The sequence below is a fragment of the Molossus molossus genome, unplaced genomic scaffold (genome assembly GCF_014108415.1).
Source record: "Molossus molossus isolate mMolMol1 unplaced genomic scaffold, mMolMol1.p scaffold_m16_p_1, whole genome shotgun sequence".
NCBI lineage: Eukaryota > Metazoa > Chordata > Mammalia > Chiroptera > Molossidae > Molossus > Molossus molossus.
The window spans coordinates 232,884,947-232,909,173 of NW_023425344.1; the positions used below are offsets into that span (position 1 = coordinate 232,884,947).

At 34.9% G+C, this 24,227-nt stretch overlaps 1 protein-coding gene across 5 annotated transcripts in view; it reads right to left on the reverse strand.

Moving 5' to 3' along the window:
* CEP128 (centrosomal protein 128) overlaps positions 1 to 24,227 on the reverse strand; it is a 381,990-nt gene that overhangs the window by 286,706 nt on the left and 71,057 nt on the right. For all 5 annotated transcript variants that reach the window (XR_004961115.1, XM_036274522.1, XM_036274511.1 and 2 more), the window contains 2 exons: positions 23,633 to 23,749; positions 259 to 342 (listed from right to left, as the gene is read on the reverse strand). Coding sequence is in view for 4 of the 5 variants with exons in the window: in XM_036274522.1 (XP_036130415.1) it covers positions 259 to 342; positions 23,633 to 23,749 (201 nt within the window). In the remaining variant the exon portion in view is untranslated. The remainder of the gene's footprint in view (positions 1 to 258; positions 343 to 23,632; positions 23,750 to 24,227) is intronic.

The window sequence follows — 24,227 nt, forward strand, 5'->3', positions numbered from 1 at the left end:
AAGTGTTGCCCAGTTAAGGAGCAGAAAAGTTTCACTCACCTCTAGAAAAGGAGAATGGCCAGAGGATAAGGCAGCAAATGGCCTGTGCATAATTCTAAGAGCAAGGAGCAAAGGAGCAGAGCCTTCAAACCAAGGGACTCCCCGCCAACGCATAAAGGCTTCACTGTGTCCTACCTAACACATCATCTCAAGGCACTCAACAAACATCACCGGCCCCAAACAGCACTGCTCTTTGGAAGTTAACTTTCAAATTCTTACTTGGCTCTTCTCAGTTTCAGTTTGTCTTAGTTTATTCTTCATTACTTCCTCATCATCTGCTTTAGTTTCTTGTTTCTTCAATGCCTAGAATGAAAGAGATGGGAAATACGTATTATACCAAAAAGCATGTAAAACTGAAAGACACTGCTAGGGCTTAATAAGAAAAGGCCGAGGAAGATGTATACGAGCTGTACAAAATATATAAAAGAATTACAACCTGCTCGTTCACTAAAGTCCTAACAACATTTCAGTTGGAATCAAATATAAGAACTTCCTGATCTTCCTAATCAATTTCCATTTACAGTGATACCTCGGTTCTCGAACATAATTCGTTCCAGGAGGACGGTCGAGAACCGAATTGTTCGAGAACCGAAGCAATGAAACCCAATAGGAAAGCGGACTCCACAAAGCGTGACTCTCTCCACAAAGCGTGACTCTCTCTCTGCACTCACACTGATGACGCAAGCAAGGCGCGCTGGGCCGAATGAACGCCATTCGGCTCAACTCGGCTCATCTCGGAAGTTCGAGTTCCAAATATTTGTTCGGATTCCGAGACAAAAGTTTCTCGAATCCCGATTTGGTCGAAAACCGAGGCGTTCGAGAACCGAGGTATCACTGTAGTTTTACTTTTTTCCCATCTTTGTGTATATTGTTACACAATTAGAAAGTGCAGAGAGCTAACAGTTTTCTTGGAAACAAGCAAAGTTTACTGCCTGCTGAAATAGTGGTATTTAAAAGTTATGCCCAACCAGTGTGGCTCAGTGGTTGAACATCAACCCATGGACCAAGAGGCTGCCAGTTTGATTCCCAGTCAGGGCACATGCCCAGGTTATGGGCCCAATCCCCGGTGGGGGTGTGTACAGTAAGCAGCCAATCAATATTCTCTCTCACCAATATTACTATCTCTCTCTCTCCCTCTCCCTTCCTCTCTAAAAATCAATAAAGAAAAAAAAAATTTTTAATAAATAAATAAAATAAAAATTATATTAACTGCTCAACTATTTAGATATAGTACTAAAAACTAGCTCACTAGTATTCCAAATTCTGAAAAAAATCTTATCAAAGTAGAAACACACTATTGCATCATTATTACATACATGACATTTTATCACAACATGTGACTGGCTCTTCAAACCATAATTCACACAGAAGGGGAAAAAGCATTCTTTTCTACATTTTTCTCTCAATAAAATAAAATAAAAAAACTTTTAAAAAATACAAATTTCAACAGTTGACCACAAAAAAAGTGTTTGTTTGGGTTTGTTTCTATGTTAAACTTAAGGAAAAATTTATACTTGGAACAATCTTCCATGACATCTAAAAGGCATTCCATTTGTTCACAAAATGTTTTGACAATCCTAGCACTTAGACTCAGAAGGTGCATGTGCAGAGGTCATCCAAACTGAGAAAAGCCAAACTGTCAGAAGTCTTTTCCAACAGGGTCTATGGTGTGCAATAGAAAAGCGATATTTAGACCAACAGCAGAACATGTTAAATACTGTTTAGATGTGAATATAATCAATCATATTCAAGTTTATTTATTTACATATCCAACATATAACTTCTATGTGAATTTATAATATACTAGGCACTGTGCTTGGGGCTACTAACATGCATGTATATGAAATAATGTGGCCCCCCTATCCATGAGATCACAGCTCCCTCTGCCATAGCTTCTACTCCCACTAATAACAAAGCAGTAGAGGAAACAGACATCATCAAAATAAAAAATAATTTCAGTTTGAGTACAATAATATAATAACACTTTTATAGTGTTTACCATATCCAGGCACTCTGCTGCTTCTTACATATATTTTAAAAATACATTACATGTGTTGAATATAACATTTAATCTTTATAATAACTCCATGCATTGTTACTAAGCCCATTTTATTAAGGGGAAGTTGGGGTACAAGGAGTAGAATAACTTGCAATGTAACTAGATCATTCACCTAGTAGTGGCAGAGACAGGACATAGATTCAGGTCCTCTGCCACTCCATGTGGAAATCATATCGACCTTATAGGGTGGATATGAAGAATAAATAATTTGATACTTAAAAAGCATTAAAAGGTACAATAAAAGTCAACTATAATGATTATTGAATTGTTAACATTGATAAAGTATTACAATCATAATGCTTTCAGGTAGTTATCAAGTGATTTTAATGTTTGCTTTTGTTCTTTATTGTAGGGTAAAATTTGTAATAATATTTAATTCTATATGCATAATCTATTCAATTTTTCTTGTTGGAAAATTCTCCAGTGAAGAAATGTTTCTATTTTACTAACTGGAATTAATCTATTCCATCCCTTTTTCATGATTTCCAATACTCACATTTTTTAAATCCTGTAAGACTTTTACCACCAAAAAATAGGCAAGTTATATTGACATTTCCCATGTGTTTGCATACTTTATTTTAATTAAATGCATTAAGAATATGGTTAACTCACTTATATGCTTAATTTTACTTAGATAGACATTCAAAATAATCCTTGTTCATTCAGAGGTTTACATTTCCAAACAGTAACACACACACACACACACACACACACACACACAGCTTTGGTGTCACTATGGTGTAAGCTTCAGAAGGCCAGAAACCTCAACCGTCATGACCACATTTTACTTCTAACACAGTACTTGGCACATCTTAAGTGGTAAACATTCGTTACTAAATGGATGAATAAATATTCTTTTCTAATCTCTGAATAACAATTTCACTTTGCAATTGGCCAATTCTGTTCATCACATATATGTAAGTTTTCCCAATTTATCCCACCTGTATTAATGGCCATATTTTCTCAAGCACCATGTTGTCTTTCTTTCTGGGAAAACAATTACCATGATGGAGTGATATTGGAAAAATCACCTTTTGCTCTTTACATATGTCATCATTTTAGTATTTTCTTTACAGAAGAAATCTTGTGAACGTGTTTATTTTTTTTTATTTTTGAAATCAGTTAGGTTTATAGAACAGTTGTAAAAATAGTTCCAAGTTACCATGTACCTTCACCTAGTGTTCCCTAAAATTAACATCTTATTTGACCATGGTATGCTTATCAAAACTAAGACATTAACATTGTTACAAAACCATTAAGCTACAGCCTTTATTCATCTATCAAACGTTCTTTTTAAATACCAAATCCAAGTTACTATAGAGCAGCTGCTGATCTGTGAAAGTTTCTCAGTCTTTCCTTGTTTTTATGATCTCAGTATTTTTGAGTAGATACTCCAGGTAACTTCAGGTCAGGTATCTTATAAAATGGCCCTCAATCTGGGTTTGCTTGATGTCTTCTCATGATTGGACAGGGCTCATAAATTTGGAGGGGGGCAGGGGACACAACAGAGTAAGTGCCTTTCTCACTGCGTCACATTGTAGGGTACACAGCATCAACATGACTCGGGACTGGGGAGTCCACCTTGAGCGCTCGATTAAGGTAAGGTGGTGTCTGCCACACTTCCTCACCTTAAAGTTGGGCTTTTTTCCTTTCCGTGCATTATTTGTTAAAAGAGAGTCACTAAGCCCAACCCATACTCAAAGAAAAAAAGTGAAGCTCCACCTCCCAGAGGGAGATTTTCAAAGAATATGTGGAAATATGTTAAAATCACTAAAGTAACTAACAAATATTTTACTAGATTATTTTGAGGCTATGCAAGTATCATTAAAGTTTCACCCACCAATTTTAGCTCAAAGCCAGACCAACTATAACACTATTAGTTCTTTTTGGCCTACAAATTTTTCCCCCATCAAACCTTCCAGTCTAATGTAACCCAGATTCCTAGCAAGTTAACTCACACACCAGTGCTCACCAGTAAGTGAATGTTGAATTTCTTTGTATATTCACCCCAAGATAACCTGCTTATACCAAAGACATTGAGTGATCTAGAATTTACATAAGACTATATAGGTGTACTCACACTCATCAAAGCTCCATCAAACACTGGGTGTTCTATAAATCCTCCTGGGCAACTCCACCAACCAGGAATTACTTTTCTTCCCTGTTCCCATACATCCAGCCCAGCCTCATTAGTTTTTTCTTTTTTCATTTTTGCAGCTTCTGGACCTTCCCCACATGCTTCTAAATCTCCCTGTCCAAGTTGTGCAGAGCAGTTTGCCTCTATTCCAATTCTCAATTTTGAGTACCTATCCTCATAACCATGCCCAGCACTCCCACTGGCCCCGGCCTGTAGAGAAAGGACCTGGCAGTGAGCAGGACCTATTCCCCTTAAAGGGCAATAGGGAAAATAATTACTCTCTTTCTCACACTAACAGATATTTAATCTCCATTTCTTATAACTAGTATAAATATTAATAATTTTACTTGGTGTTAAAGGAATAAAAATCAATAAGCTGAACTTTAATTAATCAAATTGTGTTTTCTATTTCTAGTACATGAAATTCTACCCTATGAAAACATGATTCTTCTGGAAGTCAACTGTCTGATTTTTTAAAAATGCAAATTTCCATAAATGAGCTTGCTGAATAAGAGAACTTCTAATTCCCTTGGATACCTAGGAATTTGCAATAAAATTTCCTTTTTTCCTCACATTCCATCTTCAACATCTAACCAGTTATTTATAATAACACTGTTCCAAAATAATATATTTTTCTTGTAGCTTTATTTGGTGGCTAAAATTTTGTTTAGTACTCTTCTTTTTTATTCTCCTTTTACTCTAAGGATATGTAAGCCTTAGAAAATGCAGTCCATTGGAAATCAAATTCTATTGTTTTCAGCAGAGGAGCAAAAGTGAGGTACTGAGGATCAACCCAAAGCAAATTATTGCATTTCCACTGTATCATCTAGAAATATCATTAAGCCTGAACATTACTTCTACTGCTTGTATATCATGAGTCAGTAAACAAGCAAACACACAAGCAGTATTCTAGATCAGAATACTGACCTTACTTTCTACGTTAACTAATTTAAAATGAAAAGATGAAAGAAAATCTAACTCTTAAGACCCAGTAAATATATATTAATGCACTTTAAACTTCTGAAAATCCAGACAATACTCAACGAGAAACATTTTAAAAACTAACTGAATCTAAATTAGAAGCCATTTCTCTAAACCTTAATAATAAACTTTAACTCATTTACCACCTTTTTAAAATGTATAAGCCTACAACGGATTTCTTTTCCATTTGACTTAGATCAAGCAGCTTAGAATTATATTAAAACTGACCCAGCAAAAGCAGTTATAAAAAGAGAAAAAATATCACATGCCAATGAATTTCTATTACTGTTATTTTGCCCTTTAAAGCTTGTTTTTTTTCATAAAAGCAGTTTAGCTATAAAGTTATCATGAGCCCTGCTCTAGGATTCAGACTGTCTTTTACACATTTAAGATCACAGCAACAACCCTGAGCCTTAATAGAAGGTCCTTGGAGCACATTTAAATCTTTAGTAACAACAATTTTTCTTCTTTTCCTTAAGTGTGCCTATTTTCTTCAAAAAGACTAACACTGAGTATTGTCCTACTACAGTTCCTTAGAGGTAGATGATTCTGAATTCTCAGCTACATTTTTTTTAATGCAATCCTTCCTTTTAGAGAGGAGGGAAAAAGAGAAAAGGAAAATGTAGACATCTCATCTAACCGTAAAAACCCGCACAAGCTTGACAATATGCATGTTTATCGGGAGGCTCTAAAAAATAACACTCAAAAATGTGGAACAAATAGAGAATTAAAGGTTCTTTGTTGACTTTAAATGGACTAGCAAGCTTGGGTAAGAATGATGAAGTTGGAATGAAAAAAAGGTCACATCTTTGCTTCTACACAGGTCAATGAAATTACAAAAAATAAAAAGAGGAACATAAGCTCTCCTGTCTCGTCCTAATCACTCAGCCAGCTACAGTTGCATGCCTTTGGTCATAAGAGTAAGAACACATAGATGATTCACTGGTAAACCAACAAGATTACAGACAAACAAGTCTGTGCTCATATCCAACAATAGGTCTGAAACATTATACTTAACGGTATAAACTTTCAAGTCAGATTTTTTTCCCAGTAACAATAAAAAATGAAGAAGCCACATCATTGATAATTAGAAAAATAGTTGCTTACTATCTATTTTTTTTTGAGCAGTGTTAGGTTCCCAACAAAACTGAGAGGAAAGTTACAAAGAGTTCCCATATAGACCCGAGCCCCTAACATGCATAGCCTCCCCCATTGTCAACATCCTCCAGTGGAGCAGTACATTTGTTACAAATGATGAACCTACACTAAAGCATCATCATCACCCAAAGTCCACAGTTTACATTAGGGTTCACTCTTGGTGTTCCACATTCTATGGGTTTGGACATATATATAATGCCATGTATACATCACGATAACATCATATTATAATGTACCTTCACTGCCCTAAAAATCCTCTGTGCTCCACCTTTTCATCCTTCTCCTCCCTACCCCATCTCCTGGCAACCACTGATTTTTTTTTACTGTTTCCATAGTTTTTTCTTTTCCAGAATGGCATATAGTCAGAATCATGCTGTATGTGGTCATTTCAGATTGTCTTATTTTACTTAGTAATATACCATTAAGGTTCCTCTCTGTCTTCTTATGACTAATTATTCATTTGACTATATTTTTATAACTAAATTCTTCATGTAGAAACAAAATAAAAGTCATCAAAAAATATTTTAAGCAACGAAATATAATATTTTGATCCATATTAGACAAGAGCTATAAACAGAAGATACTAGTTGTTTGTATTTATGTATATTAAAAAATTTAAATATCTTTAAATATATTTATCATTTAAACAAGATAAAATGCAATAAGAGAACCTTATTTAGTTGGAATTTTTTTTAAGATGGAAATCTGGTGTCTATTTGCAAAATTCTCTTTGGAAACCTAAATCACAGCTCTAAAACCATCAAACATCAATAGAAAAATTATTTTGAAAAGGAATATATATGCATAATACAGAAGGATTTTATTGCCCATAACCTGTATCACTCATTTAAATTAACATAGATTTTATTTCTGTCAAGTTCTCAATTTCTAAATTTTGTTTTTTCCTAAATCATACTAGAAATTCTTCCCGCATGAGAACTAGCTCAAGTCATGGAAAATTTTAGCCTTTAAATTCATCCAGTTGGGGATTATCTGTGCCAATAAAAACCAAAACAAAAAAAAAAAGTTTCTTTTCAAGGCAGAAAACAATGCATTCATATTCTAAATCCCTTAACCAATATCTAATTCAAAAACAGCTAGATGGATTTTACTTAAATTGTTCAAAGAAATTTATTTTTTAGCCATACCAAGGAACAAAAATTTCATTCCAACATCTACAATTGAAAAAACAAAACAAAACAAAACTTTAATTAGTGCAAACAGGACTGCATGATAGAGGCCCAAAAAAGAATCCAACAGTGACCATTACTATTATGACACCATACAGAGTTTCAGGATATCAAAGTAAGGGAGAAATTGTACACACTTGCTGCCAGTTACACTGTGTAACTTTTCCAGATGGAAATGGTAAGCACGGTGTGTGCAGTCACAAGATGCAACCATTCCTGTTTTTCAAAGACTGGAGTAATTATCAAGTATCATGTAGTTAACTAAGATTTATCAGTTGTTAAGGACATTGGTGTTGTTTTTTTATGGTAATTATAATCCTTAATAATGTTCTGAGGTTTTGAAACATAAAACTCAAAGCTTCTCTTTGAGAATGGCCTAGATGTCTTTTTTTTTGTCTTCTATGGTAAGGTGTTTATTATTTCCGGAATCCAAAGAGCTCTTATAGGAACTGTTGTGGTAGTAGACCACGAGAGCCAATTCCCTTCGCTCTGTTCCATGGCCATAGTCTTTACCCTAAAACCTTAGCCAAAGGCCACATGGAAGACTGACTAGGCCAGAGACCATGGATGAATCAGCAAAAACCCACTACCATTGACTATAAAAATAACTCAAAAGCGAAACCCCTATTGACTACTGTCTAAATTTCATTCTTCAAATGTTATTAAATTTGCTATTCTGAAAAACAAAACCTTAATTACTGCCTATAATGTTGGTATGCTAAAAAGACATCCAAGTCTTTGACTTGTTTAATTCAAAAGCAACAATGGTAATGAGTATTATTCCCTAAAATGCCATTGCTTTTACTGGAAAGGATTTTATTTTTATGCAATCTTTTACTTAATAAAAATCTTGCAAGTAAAGTTAAATGTGAGCCCAACAAGTGCACTTTCCAGGATTTCCTTCAAAATCAAAAAGCAAATGCTTCTTAGTGGAGGGTCTGTTTTTATCTGAGTAGTTTCCTCTCAGAAAAGAGACTCACAGTTTTATTAGAAATCCCAGAGAAAAATGATACTTCATTTGACTTTCTAAATGCAGGACCACTGGGTTAGAATTGTTGACAAACAGAAAATGATAAATAATTATGGAAATTTAATTTAGAATTTCTCAGGTTTTATAAGTATTTGAGCAGAATGCCCTGTAAATATACAACATCTTTTATTGTTCAGAGTTAGAGGATGTTATTTTATGCCTTTGGATTTGTTTTTGTTTTGTTTTGTTTTTAATGTTTTCTAATCAAAATAAAACAGTACCAAGTCAATGAATAAGTCTATCAGTAGCAGAGTGGTCTTTGTTTATACAATATTACTATGCACTCAGTAGCTGCCCAATAAATATTAATTGATAATGATGGAAAAGGGCTTTATAAACAGATGGTCTAGGATAAATTCACTGAAAATGTAGATAGAAACATTCCACTCTTTAAGAAAAGCATAAAGTAGAAATTAAACAAGTTCTGCACTCAGAAAACCTCCGCCTATTGCCAGGCAGCTGTTCAGTCAACAAGAGCACAGACACTTTCCATCATCATCATAGCATTAACAACATTAAATGTGTATTTGCATATGGTGCCACACAAGGGGACTAATACAGATTTATGCTAGCCTTGTTAGTTAGAATTTACAATGACAATATTGGCAAGAATAAATAAGTACATACGGCAAAACAAATGTGATTAAACAATACTTTAGGATCTAGTTATAAGGTATGTACATAAAATATGTCAGACTTAAACGCAACTCAAGGAGCAATAAGAGTATTTATTTATAAAGTAAACCTCAACAATTTTCAAACAGAATTTGAGGTGCTTTATAAGAACACCTATACATATGCTTGAGAATAGCTGAGATAAAGAAAACAGTTACAGGTCCTATAGAGAGGACAAGTAAGGACTCTTCAAGAACCTAGAGAGCAAACAATCAGAACAAAACTGTGGGGGATGGGAACAAAAAAATTTTACGAGGACGAACTTCAATGAAAGTACAAACAAGGAAGCTACAAGCAAAAGGACCAACCCAGGAATACATCCTGAAAAACACACAATAATCCAAAACACCTGAATAATAAAATATAAATTAGTATACATGAGAGAATTTTGGAGAAAATTAGCTGAAATGGGGAGGTGAAAGGTGGTAGAAAGTAGATTATAAGCATTTAATAATTAATGGCCTTAGGTAGTATTTTTTTAATAAAGTCAAATGTCTAAGAAGACACGACATAAGTACTAATTATATATAAGTGAGATTATAAGAATTTCAGGACAACTTATATTTACACATCATCTCATAAAACTATACCCTCCAAAGGAATCCAAAGCTAACATGTCCACTTGCAAGCTAACAGTGGACATGTTACTTCTTCTACCATGTAGAATACATTTCTAAACTTAATTTTTGTTTTATTAATATGAAATAGTAGGATCCTCAAATATATTATCAAAACGGAATATTGTTTAATCCAGCCAGTTATTACTCTCAATGTTTCCCAATACAAGAAAGATGGCATGGCATATAGATACTGTGTCTATGATATCCATAAACTACACAGGGAGTTTGCTCTGTGAATGAAATTCAAGTACTGAGTACAAGGTTGAAAGAGACAAAATCCAAGACCTCTTCCGACTTCTCTTCCACAAGAAGTTTGGGGGAAAAAGTATTTTCTACATAGAAAATATTACAAGTGTTTTAGCATCACCTGAAAATGATCAATGCCTAATAAAAGAGCTTATAAATTAAATAAGTGGGGAGGGGCAGGCACAGGAGGCACGAAGGGAAATCAAGGAAAAGACTAAGGAAGAAAACTAAAGAACATGATAGGTCAGGAACTTCACATTTCAAGCTGTGCCAAATAGTGCTCAACCAGCTTTGAAAGACAAAGCCCAGAATAGCTAATCATTCTTTTCCATCTATTTCTTTTCCGTCCACGTGTTGACATTAATGTTTCTTTCACAACCTTAGAGAAAACAGTGTCTATTTTACAACAACAACAACAACAACAAAAAAAAAAAACACTTATCTACAGGTAACAAACATGAAAGAGAGAAGAAAATAATTAGTATGGTATAAAATGGTAAGACAAAGAGCAATGTTATGAATCAAAAGTATAGTGAGTCAGAATTGAAATAAGCATTTAGCCACAGTTTGGTAAAGTGCTCATTATCATGTAACAATAAGCAATGGGGTAGAAAATCACATTCATAAAGGAATTGCCTAAAATGAGTTGGAAACCAAAGTCTCAGCAAAAATGCCACTCCTTCCACCCAATTTTTCCCAAAGGACCAAAAATAAGATGGGTAACTCTCTCCCCCTGGGGCTATTCTAGATCTAGGCAAAGCTGAAATAATGCCCTTCCTAAATTACAATGATTGTTAACATTTCTATTTCCTCAATTCAACTGGGAGCTTCTAAAGGGTAAGACAGCATTTTAAGTATCTTTAAACTCCTAGTCCCCAGCATGTTCCTGGCACACAGTAGGTACTTGAGTATTGGCCCAGTGATATTTTACTACATATAATGCTGACTATATTACATGCAACATGTATTCATTCATTCCTTCAACACTGAGACCTTATTCCAGGCCAGCCACTGCTCTGGGTGCTAGAGACACAGCAAGGAGCACAACAGACAGATGACAAGAGCATTACAAAGAGAAACACAGCAGTGGAAAGGGTTCAGGCATTAGGAAGGGATACTTTTTCTAGGAGAGCTATCAAGGCCTTTCTGAAGTAGAACTCTGAATGACCTGAGGGCATAAGCAATGCAACTGTCCTCAGATTTGAACATTCCTGGTTCTGGACATGGGATGTGCAAGTGTCCAGAAGCAGGAGGGTGCCTGACATGTCCATGAAAAAGCACAAAGGTCGTGTAGTTGCCCTAGAGTGGGCAAGAGGAGGAACAATAAAAAATTTGGGTGATGGGGCATGTAGGGACCAGATAAGACCAAAGGGGCTTTGTAGGCTGAGGACTTTAGATTTCATCCTGAATGTGATTTAAAAATACGAAACAAGAACAACATTTTTGAGGGTTTTGAAGAAAGATGGAGCATTATCTAAGCCTGTATGGAAACAGGGACGCCCAGACAGGAGACAACAGTGGCAAGTGACAGCCGAGAGCAGTCACGGTGCAGGGGAACAGTATCTACCAATTCAGAAAATATTTTTAAAATAGAGCTGACAGAAGTCAGTGATGGATTGGATGTGAGATATGGGAGAAATGGAGAAGGCAAGGACATAAAGGAACAAATGTTTTAAAAACAAAATTTAAATTATTTTATCAAGATGAGTATCATCTTTTTCAGAAAAAAAAATAAACATAAGAGCTATTTATTAGGATGAACCACATGCACATACATGTAGACACACACATACACACACCTTCTGTGTAAGTTCACAGGTCAGAAGAGAGAAGAATGGAAACGGAGCCCCAGTGACCCACGTCTGCCCAGGCTTTGTGGCTTTGAATCACTGCATCACTCTAACTTATTCCCACCCAACACTGAGACTGGCCAGTAATGCTTCAAGATCCCAAGCTCAGACAATAAACAGGAGACTGCATAACTTTTTCTCACTGCCCTCTATAAGGCCCCTTAAATAACTACATAAATTGTAGCTGTAACTTGACCATAATATGGAAAAGATGTCAGAAAAACCCACAAAGTTTCTCATGCCTCGAGAAATAATTAATGCCAAAGATTCAGTGTTTAAATTTTTAAAGAAAGGATTCAGTGTACAGAATAGAAATGGAAATTAACTAGAAGTGCAATGAGTCATAATAGAGCTTTCCTATCAGGTAAAGATAAACAAACAAACACAATTAGCCACAGGAAGAACACACAGCATGAGGAACATCAGTAGATAATGATTATAAGTGGGTTGGGTGCACAACCGGATACAAAGGCAGTGATTATGAAGAAGAAGAAAATGGTAATTAGAAGAAAGGTTTGGATCAATATATGATAAAAATTTAGAGAAGGTATCTTTGGGACACGTCTGTATAGTTTAGAAATATAAGGCGTGGAAAAGGGCATGGAATATGATTCCAGTGAAATAAACTCTCATATCAAATTATAGACTCTATTTTATTATATATAAAAAGATTCTTCCACAGAGGGAGGGAGACAAAGAGGAAGGAACTGTAACTCTGAATAGGAAGCATGAAAGAAACTCTAACAAAAAGGCATAGAAATTACAGTTTTATTCTTAAATATAGCAGATGTCTTAATATGTAATAATACTCAGTGTGCCATGATTTATTTTTCAACAGTGCAGAGCAACAGTTTCAAACTTAAAATTTCAAATAGCTGTAATTAAACGATTAGATTTTTTCAGTTGCAATGTTTGTGCCAAGTACACTTTCAGGAAGCCCTAAGAGTTGAGGTATATGTATTACAAAGAATCGGTTTTCAACCAAGTTTAGCAACTGCATTAAAACATGCCCGCTGGGTCACAACTGATGGTTCAATACTGACGACTAGTGGTCAAAAACCTGTAGTAATTCCCTAGTAAGTATCCTAAGATTTTTATCTGAATTTGAAAAGGAAATAGAAATTATGTTAAAAGACTTCTTCCCTTACCAACATTCTGAATTACAACAGAAAAAAAAATGTATCTTCGGTCTTTTAAAAATTATTTTCTGTCCATTATTTGTAGTGTCCCCAAACCAAAGTCAATAGCATTTGCTGTTGAGCCATAGTAGGTTAAGTTCCATAAAGAGTCAATTTATTCACATACATGTGACTAAATTACCATTCTTTCTGAAATCTATAATTACTATTTCAAAGTCTTACTTTTAGAATTCATGTATCTGGGCTATACTGTTCTAATTTTTTTTTCTAATGTTGTCGATTAGACACTAATATATAAGAAATTAATCTTTCTTAAGTTTTCAATATAATTTGAAGAGTAGTAACTACTATATCAAAATGCTCCTTTTATAAACTTGAAATATTTAAAATTTAATTGTAATTCTCTGAATTCTTGAAAAATGTCTGTGGGATTTTGGTTAAATCATTTAAATTGCTACATATAAACTTCACAGAAGTTCAAAGTAGTTACCATCACTTTCTTCTCTACAAGAATAAAAGCAGAATCATACAACAATGTGTACAAACCTTTGAGTGAAAGAGACTTCTTTAACTAAAAATGTCATAGGCAGCTAAACAGTCATGCACATGTGAGAGGAACATTCATTCCCTCGGCAACTATTTGCAGAATGTCTGCTGTGTGATGAATGATGCACGACATGCCACAGAAACAGGCGCGGAGAACCGGATTCCTGCGAGTGGAGTTTACCTTCTAGTGAGTGACACGTACCACAGCATCAGTAAACAGATAAACAAGTGTAGATGGTAAGTGCTATAGACAAAATGAATCTGATATGAAAGAGAGCAGAGGGGCAGAGAGGGACTATTTCAGAACGAGAGGGGGCGGGGCAGAAGTTCTCTCTGAAGAGGTGGCAGTTAAGGCTGTGGGATGAGAAAGGATAAGTTTTGCAGAGAATCAGAAGAAAAGTGTCTCAATGAGACACAGAGGAGATCACTGTGGTCAGAGCACAGATTTCTTAGAATAATTTGTAGTTAAATATGTAATGTTTAAATTTTAGAATAGCCATCTAAATATGGCTAATATGGAAATATAATCTACAGCTTCAAAGCCAGCATTAAGTGTAAAAATAAACATAAAACACATTTCAATCCAATATTAAACAAGAAAGGAAGGGGAGGATAAAAAAACAAATTAAAAGAATAGATCTTAAAAAATAAAATGATAAAAACATTTCCAAATGTATCAATAATCATAATAAGTATAAATTCACTAACCCAGCCATTAAAAGGCTACTCATCAGGTGAGATTTTTTTTTAAGTCCGGCTATAAGATGTTTATAATAAACACAAAATTAGAGCTACAGAGGAAGAATTAAAATATACAGGAAAAATCCTATGCCATGAAAATAGCAATTCAAAGAATGTTAATATTCAAACACTAATAGAAGTCATGATATCTGTGAAACCACAGTCACAAAATAGATAAAACAAAACTGACAAAATCACAGGGATAAATTGACAATTCTTATCATAATGTGAAGTTAAAGACTGACATATTAAGAATACAGAAGAACAGAACAAAATTTACAAAAATGACCTACTAAATTTATATGCCTCTCATGTATGTATATCAGACATATATAAAACTTTGCATCCAAAAAACAAAAAATATATTTAATTTTTTTACTCAGAGAATACTTACCAAAAAAAAAATGATGATGGTTGTAGGTCAAAATTGAAGTTTCAACAAATTTCCAAGGGATTAAATTTAAAATAAATAATAAAGTTCAAAAATAAGTAAACACACATAATTGAAAATCCAAAAGGCACCCTAAATAAATCTCAAGTTATAGAGGAAATCATAAGATAAATCATAAAAGATTTAGAAATAAACCACCATAGAATAGCACATAAAACATATGGTAATTTGGTGATAAATTTACAGTGTTAAGTTTATAAAACAGAAAAATCAATGTTCTAACTTGCAATTCTAAAAAATAAGAGTAATCCTAAAAATTAAAAAAGGATACTAAATTAATAAATTTAAAAGCAGTTGATGAAGAAATACACAAAGACAGTCAAAACAAAAACTAATAAAATAATCATATGTCTAGCAAGACAAATAAAAAAAAGGGGAAAGAGTAATTAAATAATACTAAAGGAAATGATACTAAGTTCAGAAAAAGATTGAAAAGTAATAAAGAAGGGCTATGATTGTTTCTTTAAATTCATTTCAAAACACAGACAAGATGGATAACTTACAGAACCATGAATAATTGTCAAGCTAGATTAAAAAATAAAAAGGCTATATAATCAAAAAAGATTGAAGAAACTGAAAATCTCAGCTATCAAAAAAGATAACAGGTACAAATTATTTTATGGTGAGTTTTAACAAACATTCATATAATACACAATCCCTCTCTTAGAGCTAGAGAACAGAAAAAGAAGGAATCTGCCTAATTCATTTTATGAGACTGATGTAACTCTGCTTACAAAAGCAAAAAAGAACAGTGCAAAGAAAATCATCAACTAATCTCAATCATAACCTTAAATATAAAAATCCTAAAGAAAACACTAGCAGATTAATTCAGCAATGTACAAAAAAGTATATCTAACTGAAGTTCTCAAGAATGCAAGGAAACAAAGAGAGCTCAACATCATTTAGTGACAGAGTCAACCACATTTAAATATCAAGAAATAGCAGCAAGAATATGTGATACATTTCACAACCCATTCATAATTTAAAAAACAAAAAAAGCACTCAAAACCAGGAGCAAACACCATACAACTGAGTTAACACTTTAAAAGCATCCCTATCAATATAGAAATGAAGCAAGCATTCATGCCACCTTTGCTTTTATTCAACATTGCACTTGAGTTTCTAGTCAGTGCAATAAAAAAACAACAAAAATTATAAGGAGACTAAATTTACCTACACAGTAGATAATATGTCAGTAAAGCTACGAACAAATCATAAGAACTAATAATATCATTAAACAAAACTGTTGTATACAACAACCACATATAAAACCAGTTACACTCCTATATACTACAAATAACCAATTGGAGATGCAATAAAAGAAAATAGCCCATTCACAGAACAAAGAAAAACCATACGGTATCTAAGAATAAATCCCAACAAAAGAAACACAAGACCTTTATATAGACAATTATAAAACATTATTAAAAAACATGAGAAAACATGTTCTCTTCAAATTAATCTATATTTAGTACAATTACAATAAAAATGCCAGCAGGATTTTTCATGAAACATGAAAGGAGATTTTTCAATATAATTTACCAAAATGTAATAAAAGCTGTAATAATTGAGACAAAACAACGGTTCAGAAATAGACAAATAGATCAATACAACTCATATCAGACAGATATCACAGGAAACTAGATACATAACAGAAGTGGCATATGAATTAGAGGGAAAAGAACAAATTACTCAAAAATGATGCCAAGGTAAGTGATTAATCATATAAAAAACAACTTAGATTCCTTCCTCCTATCATTAAAAAAAGAAAATTCCTGGGGAAAAGCACAAATAATCCAGTATTTTTAAATAAGCAGATAACCAAGTGATCTCTACAAGCATAAATGAAAACTGCTACAAACACGGGAAAGATGCTCAAATTCACAACCGAGAAATGCAAAGGAACATAAAAATGAGTTAACACATCTATCATCCCAGCAAAAATATAAAGAATTATAATGATTATTACTGGTAGAAATATTTGGGGAAAGGGCCATTCTCAACTATTTTGCCAAGAGAAGTATGAAGAGTTAAAACCTTTTGGAAAGATAACCTGGTAACCTCTACAATAAAGGATCCATCCATGGTAATAAAAGATTAAATAAGAACCATATCAACGAGTTGGAGAAATTTCCAGAAAATGTTGGTCTGAGAAAAAAGCAGATGCATAAATATCTATATTATGTGATACTATTTTATTAAAATAAAAGCAAACCAAAAAATTAATATTAAAAAACCTATATGCCCTGGCTGGGTAGTTCAGGTGGTTACAGCACTGTTCCCATAGGTCAAGGTTGCAGGTTTGATCCCCAGTTAGGGCACATACAAGAATCAAGCAATGAATGCATAAATAAGTGGAACAACAAATTGATGTTTCTCTCTCTCCCTTCCTCTCTCCCTTCCTGTCTCTCTTTCTCCCCTTCCCTTCTTCCTCTCTCTAAAAAACAAAACCCTATGTATGCAAAGGTGTATGTAGTCTATATATGTCTGTCCAGGACAATTTAGAGCACAGATTAAAATATAAAGGGTTATATCCCAGGCGATTTACACTGACTTCTTTGTTAGGGAGTAGGAGGAATGTTTGATGATGAGAAAGCACAAAGGGAAATGATCCAAATAAATATAAAGCTACATTAAAAAAGAGAATGTTTGCATGATTATTTGTGACATGATCACATTTAGTTATGCATTTATTTAAATTACATGTGAATATTTATAATAAATATTTAATAAAAATATTAAAAAGAGTTGTGTGAGAAATAAAACTGAACACTTGGTCAAAACAATGTATTAATATGGTTACCACTTAATGCATTAAGCAAATATTTATTAAGTGCAAATTATGTTAAATGCTAGAAATGTAAAATGCTCAAAACCAGTACAGTTAAGAGACAACACATCAACAAATGAAAATTAACAGCAAAAAACTTCATATAATTATCACTTCCTAGGAACTGGACAGTGAGGAGGCAAAAAGCCATCTTTGCAAAAGAAGGAGAAAAATAGTCAATGGGATTAGGGTTTCTTAAACAAATATAAAGTGTAGCTAAAATAAGGTCCAGGTTTATCCTACACACACAGCTTCAGCCATGGAGCACACACTCTCGGACAGAGTTCTCCAGGTTCCCCTTGCTGCACATGTTCCTTCAGAGCAGTAGCTGTGTGACCCGGCCCGCAGGTCTATCAACGAGGACCCTAGAGGGGGAGTGAGGATGAGGTGGGACAAGAGACACGAGAAATGGAGACAAGACAGGATTCTGATCAAGTCTCGTTTATTCAGGGGGAGTTCACGCAATATATAGGGGGAAAACACGTGAAACAGCCAATGAGCATCCCACCTGAAGCCAACCCCAGCAAACACCCCAGGTGGAACAAATGATAAGCAAAGAATGGAGTAAACAATTATCTAGAGGAATGCAGGCACTGCACGCGGAGAGGCACGTTACGCGGAGAGGCACGGCACGCGGAGAGGCACGGCACGCGGAGAGGCACTGCACGCGGAGAGGCACGGCACTGGGGCCGGAGACAGCAGAGCAGACTTTAACAAGATGGATGCCATGCAAACGGTCTCCCACAGCTGTGCAGCTGTCCCGCTGCGACACTCAGTGCTTCCGCACCTGGGTCAGCAGGGCCCTGCGTGTGTCACCTGCCTGTCTTACTCTCTGCCTGCTGCACAGCTGGTCACCTGGGCCTGACGAAGGGCTGAATTCTAGAACATATGTCCCAAGGAATGAAAATAATGAGCTTTCCTAGTGCTTTCCACAGAACTTCTGTTTTATTTTTAAACTCTCATTTACTTTAAACTCCAAAGCCTCCTTCTCAAAGCCCAAAGAGGCTATTGGGATGGTCAATGTGAGGGTAACTTAATGGGCATTTATATGAAAGTTATCTAATCATATCAGTGGGAAAGGCTGGCTTGTGCTATGAAATAAACATGTGAAAATGTGGGGGATAACTACAAGAGAGAGGGCACTGACTATGAGGACAAGAAGAGGGTAAAGAGAAGGCCAAGCAAAGGTTTCCAATGCAGCCCGGAAAGGTAAGTGGAGATACCAAACCTACTCCTCCAGAGCAAGGAGGGTGATCACAGAAGGAAGTGCAGAAGGGGTTAATGGACCACCTTAGAAGATACACCTGACTAGGTTCTCCTCTGAATGACACACAAATCTCAAGGGAAATGCTAACGCTATGAAGAGGACATTAGGAAAACACTTGGCTTCCTTGGGAACTTCTCCCTTAATGAGTCCAAACTAAATAAATTAATAAGTAGTACCCGAGGCTCTTCTTATATGAGGTGTCCATTTTACTCAGTGTCTCTGGAGCCACAACTACATTTCTGGGAAGGAATAAATAGCTACTTCTTTTTTTTTTTTTTTTTTTTTTTAATCCTCACCCGAGGACATTTTTCCATTTTTTGTTCAGATAGAGTGGGAGGGAGAGAGAGAGAGAAACATCGACGTGAAAGGGACACATTGAGTGGCTGCCACCCACACGACCCAACCGGGGCGGGGACAAACTGCAACCGAGGTACGTGCCCCCTAGCGGGAACCGAACCCGGGTCTCTCTGGACCGCAGGCTGACGCTCTCACCGCTGAGCCAAACCGGCCAGGGCACTATAGCTACTTCTTTATTAGGTTTTTCATAATTGGTAAAGATGCCAAAAGATGAAGAAAAATATTTTAAAAAGCCAATATCAATTACTTTAACTTTTCTGCAAATGGCCTTATTTTATTGATGAACCTCACATAATCTATTTTTATCCAGATCGAAAAACCACTGAGCTGAGTTCCCACCCTGCACTTAATTCCTCACTTAATCTTCACCATCTTCTGTTAATACTCCATGCCTCAGAGACTTGTCCATGAAGCACCTTTAACATTTTAGACACCTCAGTCACCATAGGTCATGCCAATACTCTTGATGGGAGAACTAGCACTTTAATATGCTATGAAATTCTCTGAAAAGCATATACAAATATACACCTAGCATTTACCTATTGTTTTTCATTTTAAGTAATTCAATTGAACGAAGAAATAATATTCAATTTACAAGACTCAGCTAGTAAAAAACAAGCCGGAACTTTCCAAAATGCCCCAGTCAAGAATTAGAAATTTCATCTAGGATTTTATGTGCATTTTGGACCTGCAAAAGAGTTTTCACTTGGGATTAGAGTCGAAATACCTCTTTCGTGACCCTAGCACCCACAATTCCTACTTACTCCACTAAATTTAACTAATCAAGATCACTTTACCATTAGGCATCTGATCAAAAGGAGTCTGTTAATATGATAAATGTACCTTAATATTAAAGCAACAATTCATTGTTTGCACAATGGTTCAACAAGAAAAGGTTGATGATGGTTATGAGCTTAAAAATATTTGAATTTGATTAGTAAAAGTTCAGAGTGCTAGGACAATTACTCAAAATTGAAAGATGTATGAAAAGAATATTATTGTAAAACTAATATAAAACATTCATCTCTCTAAAGAGACCTCCACTGAGATTCCAAAGCATATGAAAAGAATATTATTGCAAAACTAATATGAAACATTCATCTCTCTAAAGAGACCTCTACTGAGATTCCAAAGCAACACCGTTAACCTGTGGAACACGAGGTCTGCAGGCCAGTGAGCACCCTCACAAAGCTATGAAGACCAGACTTCATGTGACATCAGTAGCACATGCACAGCAGAGGCTCAAGACAGGAAGTGGATTCCAGGGCACACCCAGCCCTTTTGCTAGACCAATAGGAGAAAAGAAATAAAAAATGGAAAAGGGTCAACAATTCCTTAAAAACTCTAAACAAGAAAAGGAGAGTGGCTTTCCCTCAACTGATTTCCAATGATTAATACTGCTTTTAATTCAATAGGAACAGATAAAGCTCTGAGGACTTAAGGACCTGATTTGATCACTCAAAATATTGCCTCCCTGTCACACATTATACCTAGAAATCTCTGACATCCTGCAATTTTTAATAAACACTCCTAATCTCTTAACAACTTTTAAATGCCATATTTTTCACTAACACTGGATTATACAATTTAGGGTAGCAGAATGGCTAAAAACGCAGATTCAATTTCTCTCCATAGCCATAAACAAAATACACCGATTGCTATTATCAAATAGGATAGGTATTTTTATAAGTATTTTTTAATATCAAAAAGAAAGCAAAGCATTTTCTCTCCTTAAACATGACCATTTCAGAAGAGTCTAAGCCACTTCACTTGGGAGCAGAAAAACGCATCAGCCCGAATTAATCCTTTCCAGTTTCCACTGCACTATTTAATCCAAAACTATCTTTTAAAAGTGTACAGGTCACCTCTTATATTAAAGTGACAAAATATGAAATTAAACATTTCTTATCAATAGTGATCCTCTATTGTAGTGTCAGAGATGGAATTCCGAATCACAGCTCAAGCTTTTAGTCAAACTGACAATTACAATGCAAATATTCAGGCTCTGGTTTCTCAGAGAGGGTGGGAAGCAATCTCCCTCTCCCTCTTTCTTTGTAATTTTGTACATTCTGCAAAGAGAGAAGAGAATAAGTACAGAAAATTTCTCTAATTTTCTCTTGCAAAAAAGAACAATTGTCTCTTCAGTACTATTCTTATGCTCACCAGATGCAATTTGCTTTGAGAACAAATGTATAAAAATCAAGGTTTAAAAGAAAAGGCTACCCACATGTTGTATCTAATTATTCAGCAAAGTATCCTCTTCAAAGTAATTACCAACTAACAAGGGTACATCTCCTTTTGTAAATGAAGAAAAATGGAATTTTAGAAAACAAAAGCATATTTTTCTATAAGCTTACATTATAATTTCAGGGTTGCAATTTCTGTACCTAATTTTCTTTTTTCTTTTTTTTTTGTATGTGCCCCTAGTGGGAACCAAACCCAAAACTCTCTAGTCTGCAGGCTGATGCTCCAACTGCTAAGCCAAACTGGCCAGGGCTGTACCTAATTTTCAATCAGCAGCGTACTTAAAAATATTTCATTTAAACTGTCAATTAATAAAGGTTAATGATCTTCAAGCACACATGAGTGAATTTGTAGAATATTACCTTTGAAGAAAACCCTTTGGTAAAAGAAAAAAATTCCTTTTATTTTAATCTTTTTGTTTTATTGTTTCTAATTTTTATACCTTATGCATAGATCTAAAAAAACATTTTAAGAGTTTTACAAATGTATTTTCTATAATAATAAAACATAACCAATATAATAAAATGAGAATTCACAAATCTATACCAATAAAAACGAATGAATGAAGAAAAAATCAAAGCCCTTGTTTACAGTAGGATTCCAAGTAATAAATGTGGATGAAATGATGAAACAAATTTTTTAATCACCACTTACAGTAATAATTATTTCACACAAGAATCAACAATGGATGCTAAAGTTCATGGGTATAATAAGAAATAGCCTATTTTCAAGTCTCAAAGCATCTCCCCATAAAATAAATAATTTAAAACATATAACAGTAACTTGACAGTGGAAAAACTTGGCAGGAAACACCTCAACCAAAAGTTCAGTTTTCATCAGGAATGGGACATTCCATGCCTCCTGACATGATGTCCTGGGAAGGGCTCAATACCAATACTCTGAGTTTTCTGCCAAAAGACCATAATGGGAATCTAGTTATAAGAAAACATCAATAAACCCAAAATGAAAGACATTCTACAAAATAAATGGCCAGTACTCTACAAAGTTGTTAAGGTATGAAAGACACAGTTCCAGATTAAAGGAGACTAAAGAGACATGACAGCCAAATGCTATATATGACCCTGAACTATACCCTGGACCAGAAATGGACATTAGTGGCACAATTTGAATAAAACCTATGAACTAAATTATAGTATTGATCCAAGGTTAATTTCCTATGATTAAGGAAGAGAACATATACACCATATTATTTAGGTGTAAAATACATCATGTGTTCAACTAAGGCAAAAACCGTGTGTGTGTGTGTGTGTGTGTGTGTGTGTGTGTGTGTGTGTAGAAAAAATGATAAAGCTAATCTGGTAAAATATGAATATTGGTGGTGTCTAGGTATAGGATATACAGAAATTCTTTGTTCTAATTTTTCAACTTCTTCATAAGCCTGAAAATTCAAAATAAAATGGTATCTAAAAAGTAAGTGGTCTCTATTTTCAACTGATTTGATGACAGGCTAGCCCAGGGGTTGGCAAATATTTCTATAAAGGGCCAGAGAGTCAATATTTTAGGCTTTGTGGGCTATACAGCTTCTTTCACAACTACTCAACTTAGCCATTGCATCACAAAAGCACCCCAGACAAATTGGAAATGAATGGGAATGGCTGTGTTCCAATAAAATTTTATTTACAAAAATAGGCAAGGGGCCAGATTCAGTCCATTTGGCTGTAGTTTGCTGACCCGTTATGTCACAGAAAATTAATCAGAGTAATTATATAGTCAGTTAACATTTTTTGAGCACATGCCAGACACTATGTTAAGTGCTTTACTGGCATTAACTCATTTATTCTCGCACCAACCTGATTATGTTAAAACTATGATTATTACCACTCTCCAAAGAGGAACTGGACCATGGTCACACAACCAGCCAGCAGCAGACTACAGGTTTGACCCAGAGAGGGTTTTCTTCACCCACTAAACTATAACCAACATGCTATACTTCTCATGTGGACTGAACTATACTGTCACCTGCAACAACTAAAGAACCAGAACCATTTTACAATGGCTAAACAGGTATCCAAACTCAAGATGAGCATTCTGAGAAGGTAGTTTTCACAAACCTCCTGTAGCTGCAAAGAAATGAGTCCCAGTTGGTCCTGGCGTCTTTCCACCAGCTCTCTTTCTGTGCGCATCTCTCTTTCTATTTCCTGGAGCCGTCTCTCCACCCGATCTGAAACCTTAACAGGAACAAACGGAAGTACTAACATTAAAGAGCTATTGGGCAAAGAAAAAAAAAATTAATGACTAAATAGAAGAGATATTTTATGCCAGATACACTACTGCCTGTTTGTAGAGCCCTCTTTCATGACACAACTATGAAACAGATCACACAAAAAACTGACTAAAAGTTATAAAAAAAAAAAAACAATCATGAGCCTACAAATAATCCAAACCTGAATCCCAATGAAGGACTTAAAATTTTCAAAGTATAAAATATTAATTCACTAGATCAAAGTTAAAAGTAATAAACTAGAAAAGAGTGCCCTCTGGTGAAACAGAAGGAACATAGCAATTTTGCAAAGCTACTGCATTTATTGCTCTGATAATCATATACTGTTCCATCTATTTAGTTCTTTATCATTTTAATTATCTATAAGTATGACCTGCCTAGGAAGGTTCTGATGTTTATGTGCAGCAGATAATTGAAAGGGCTTT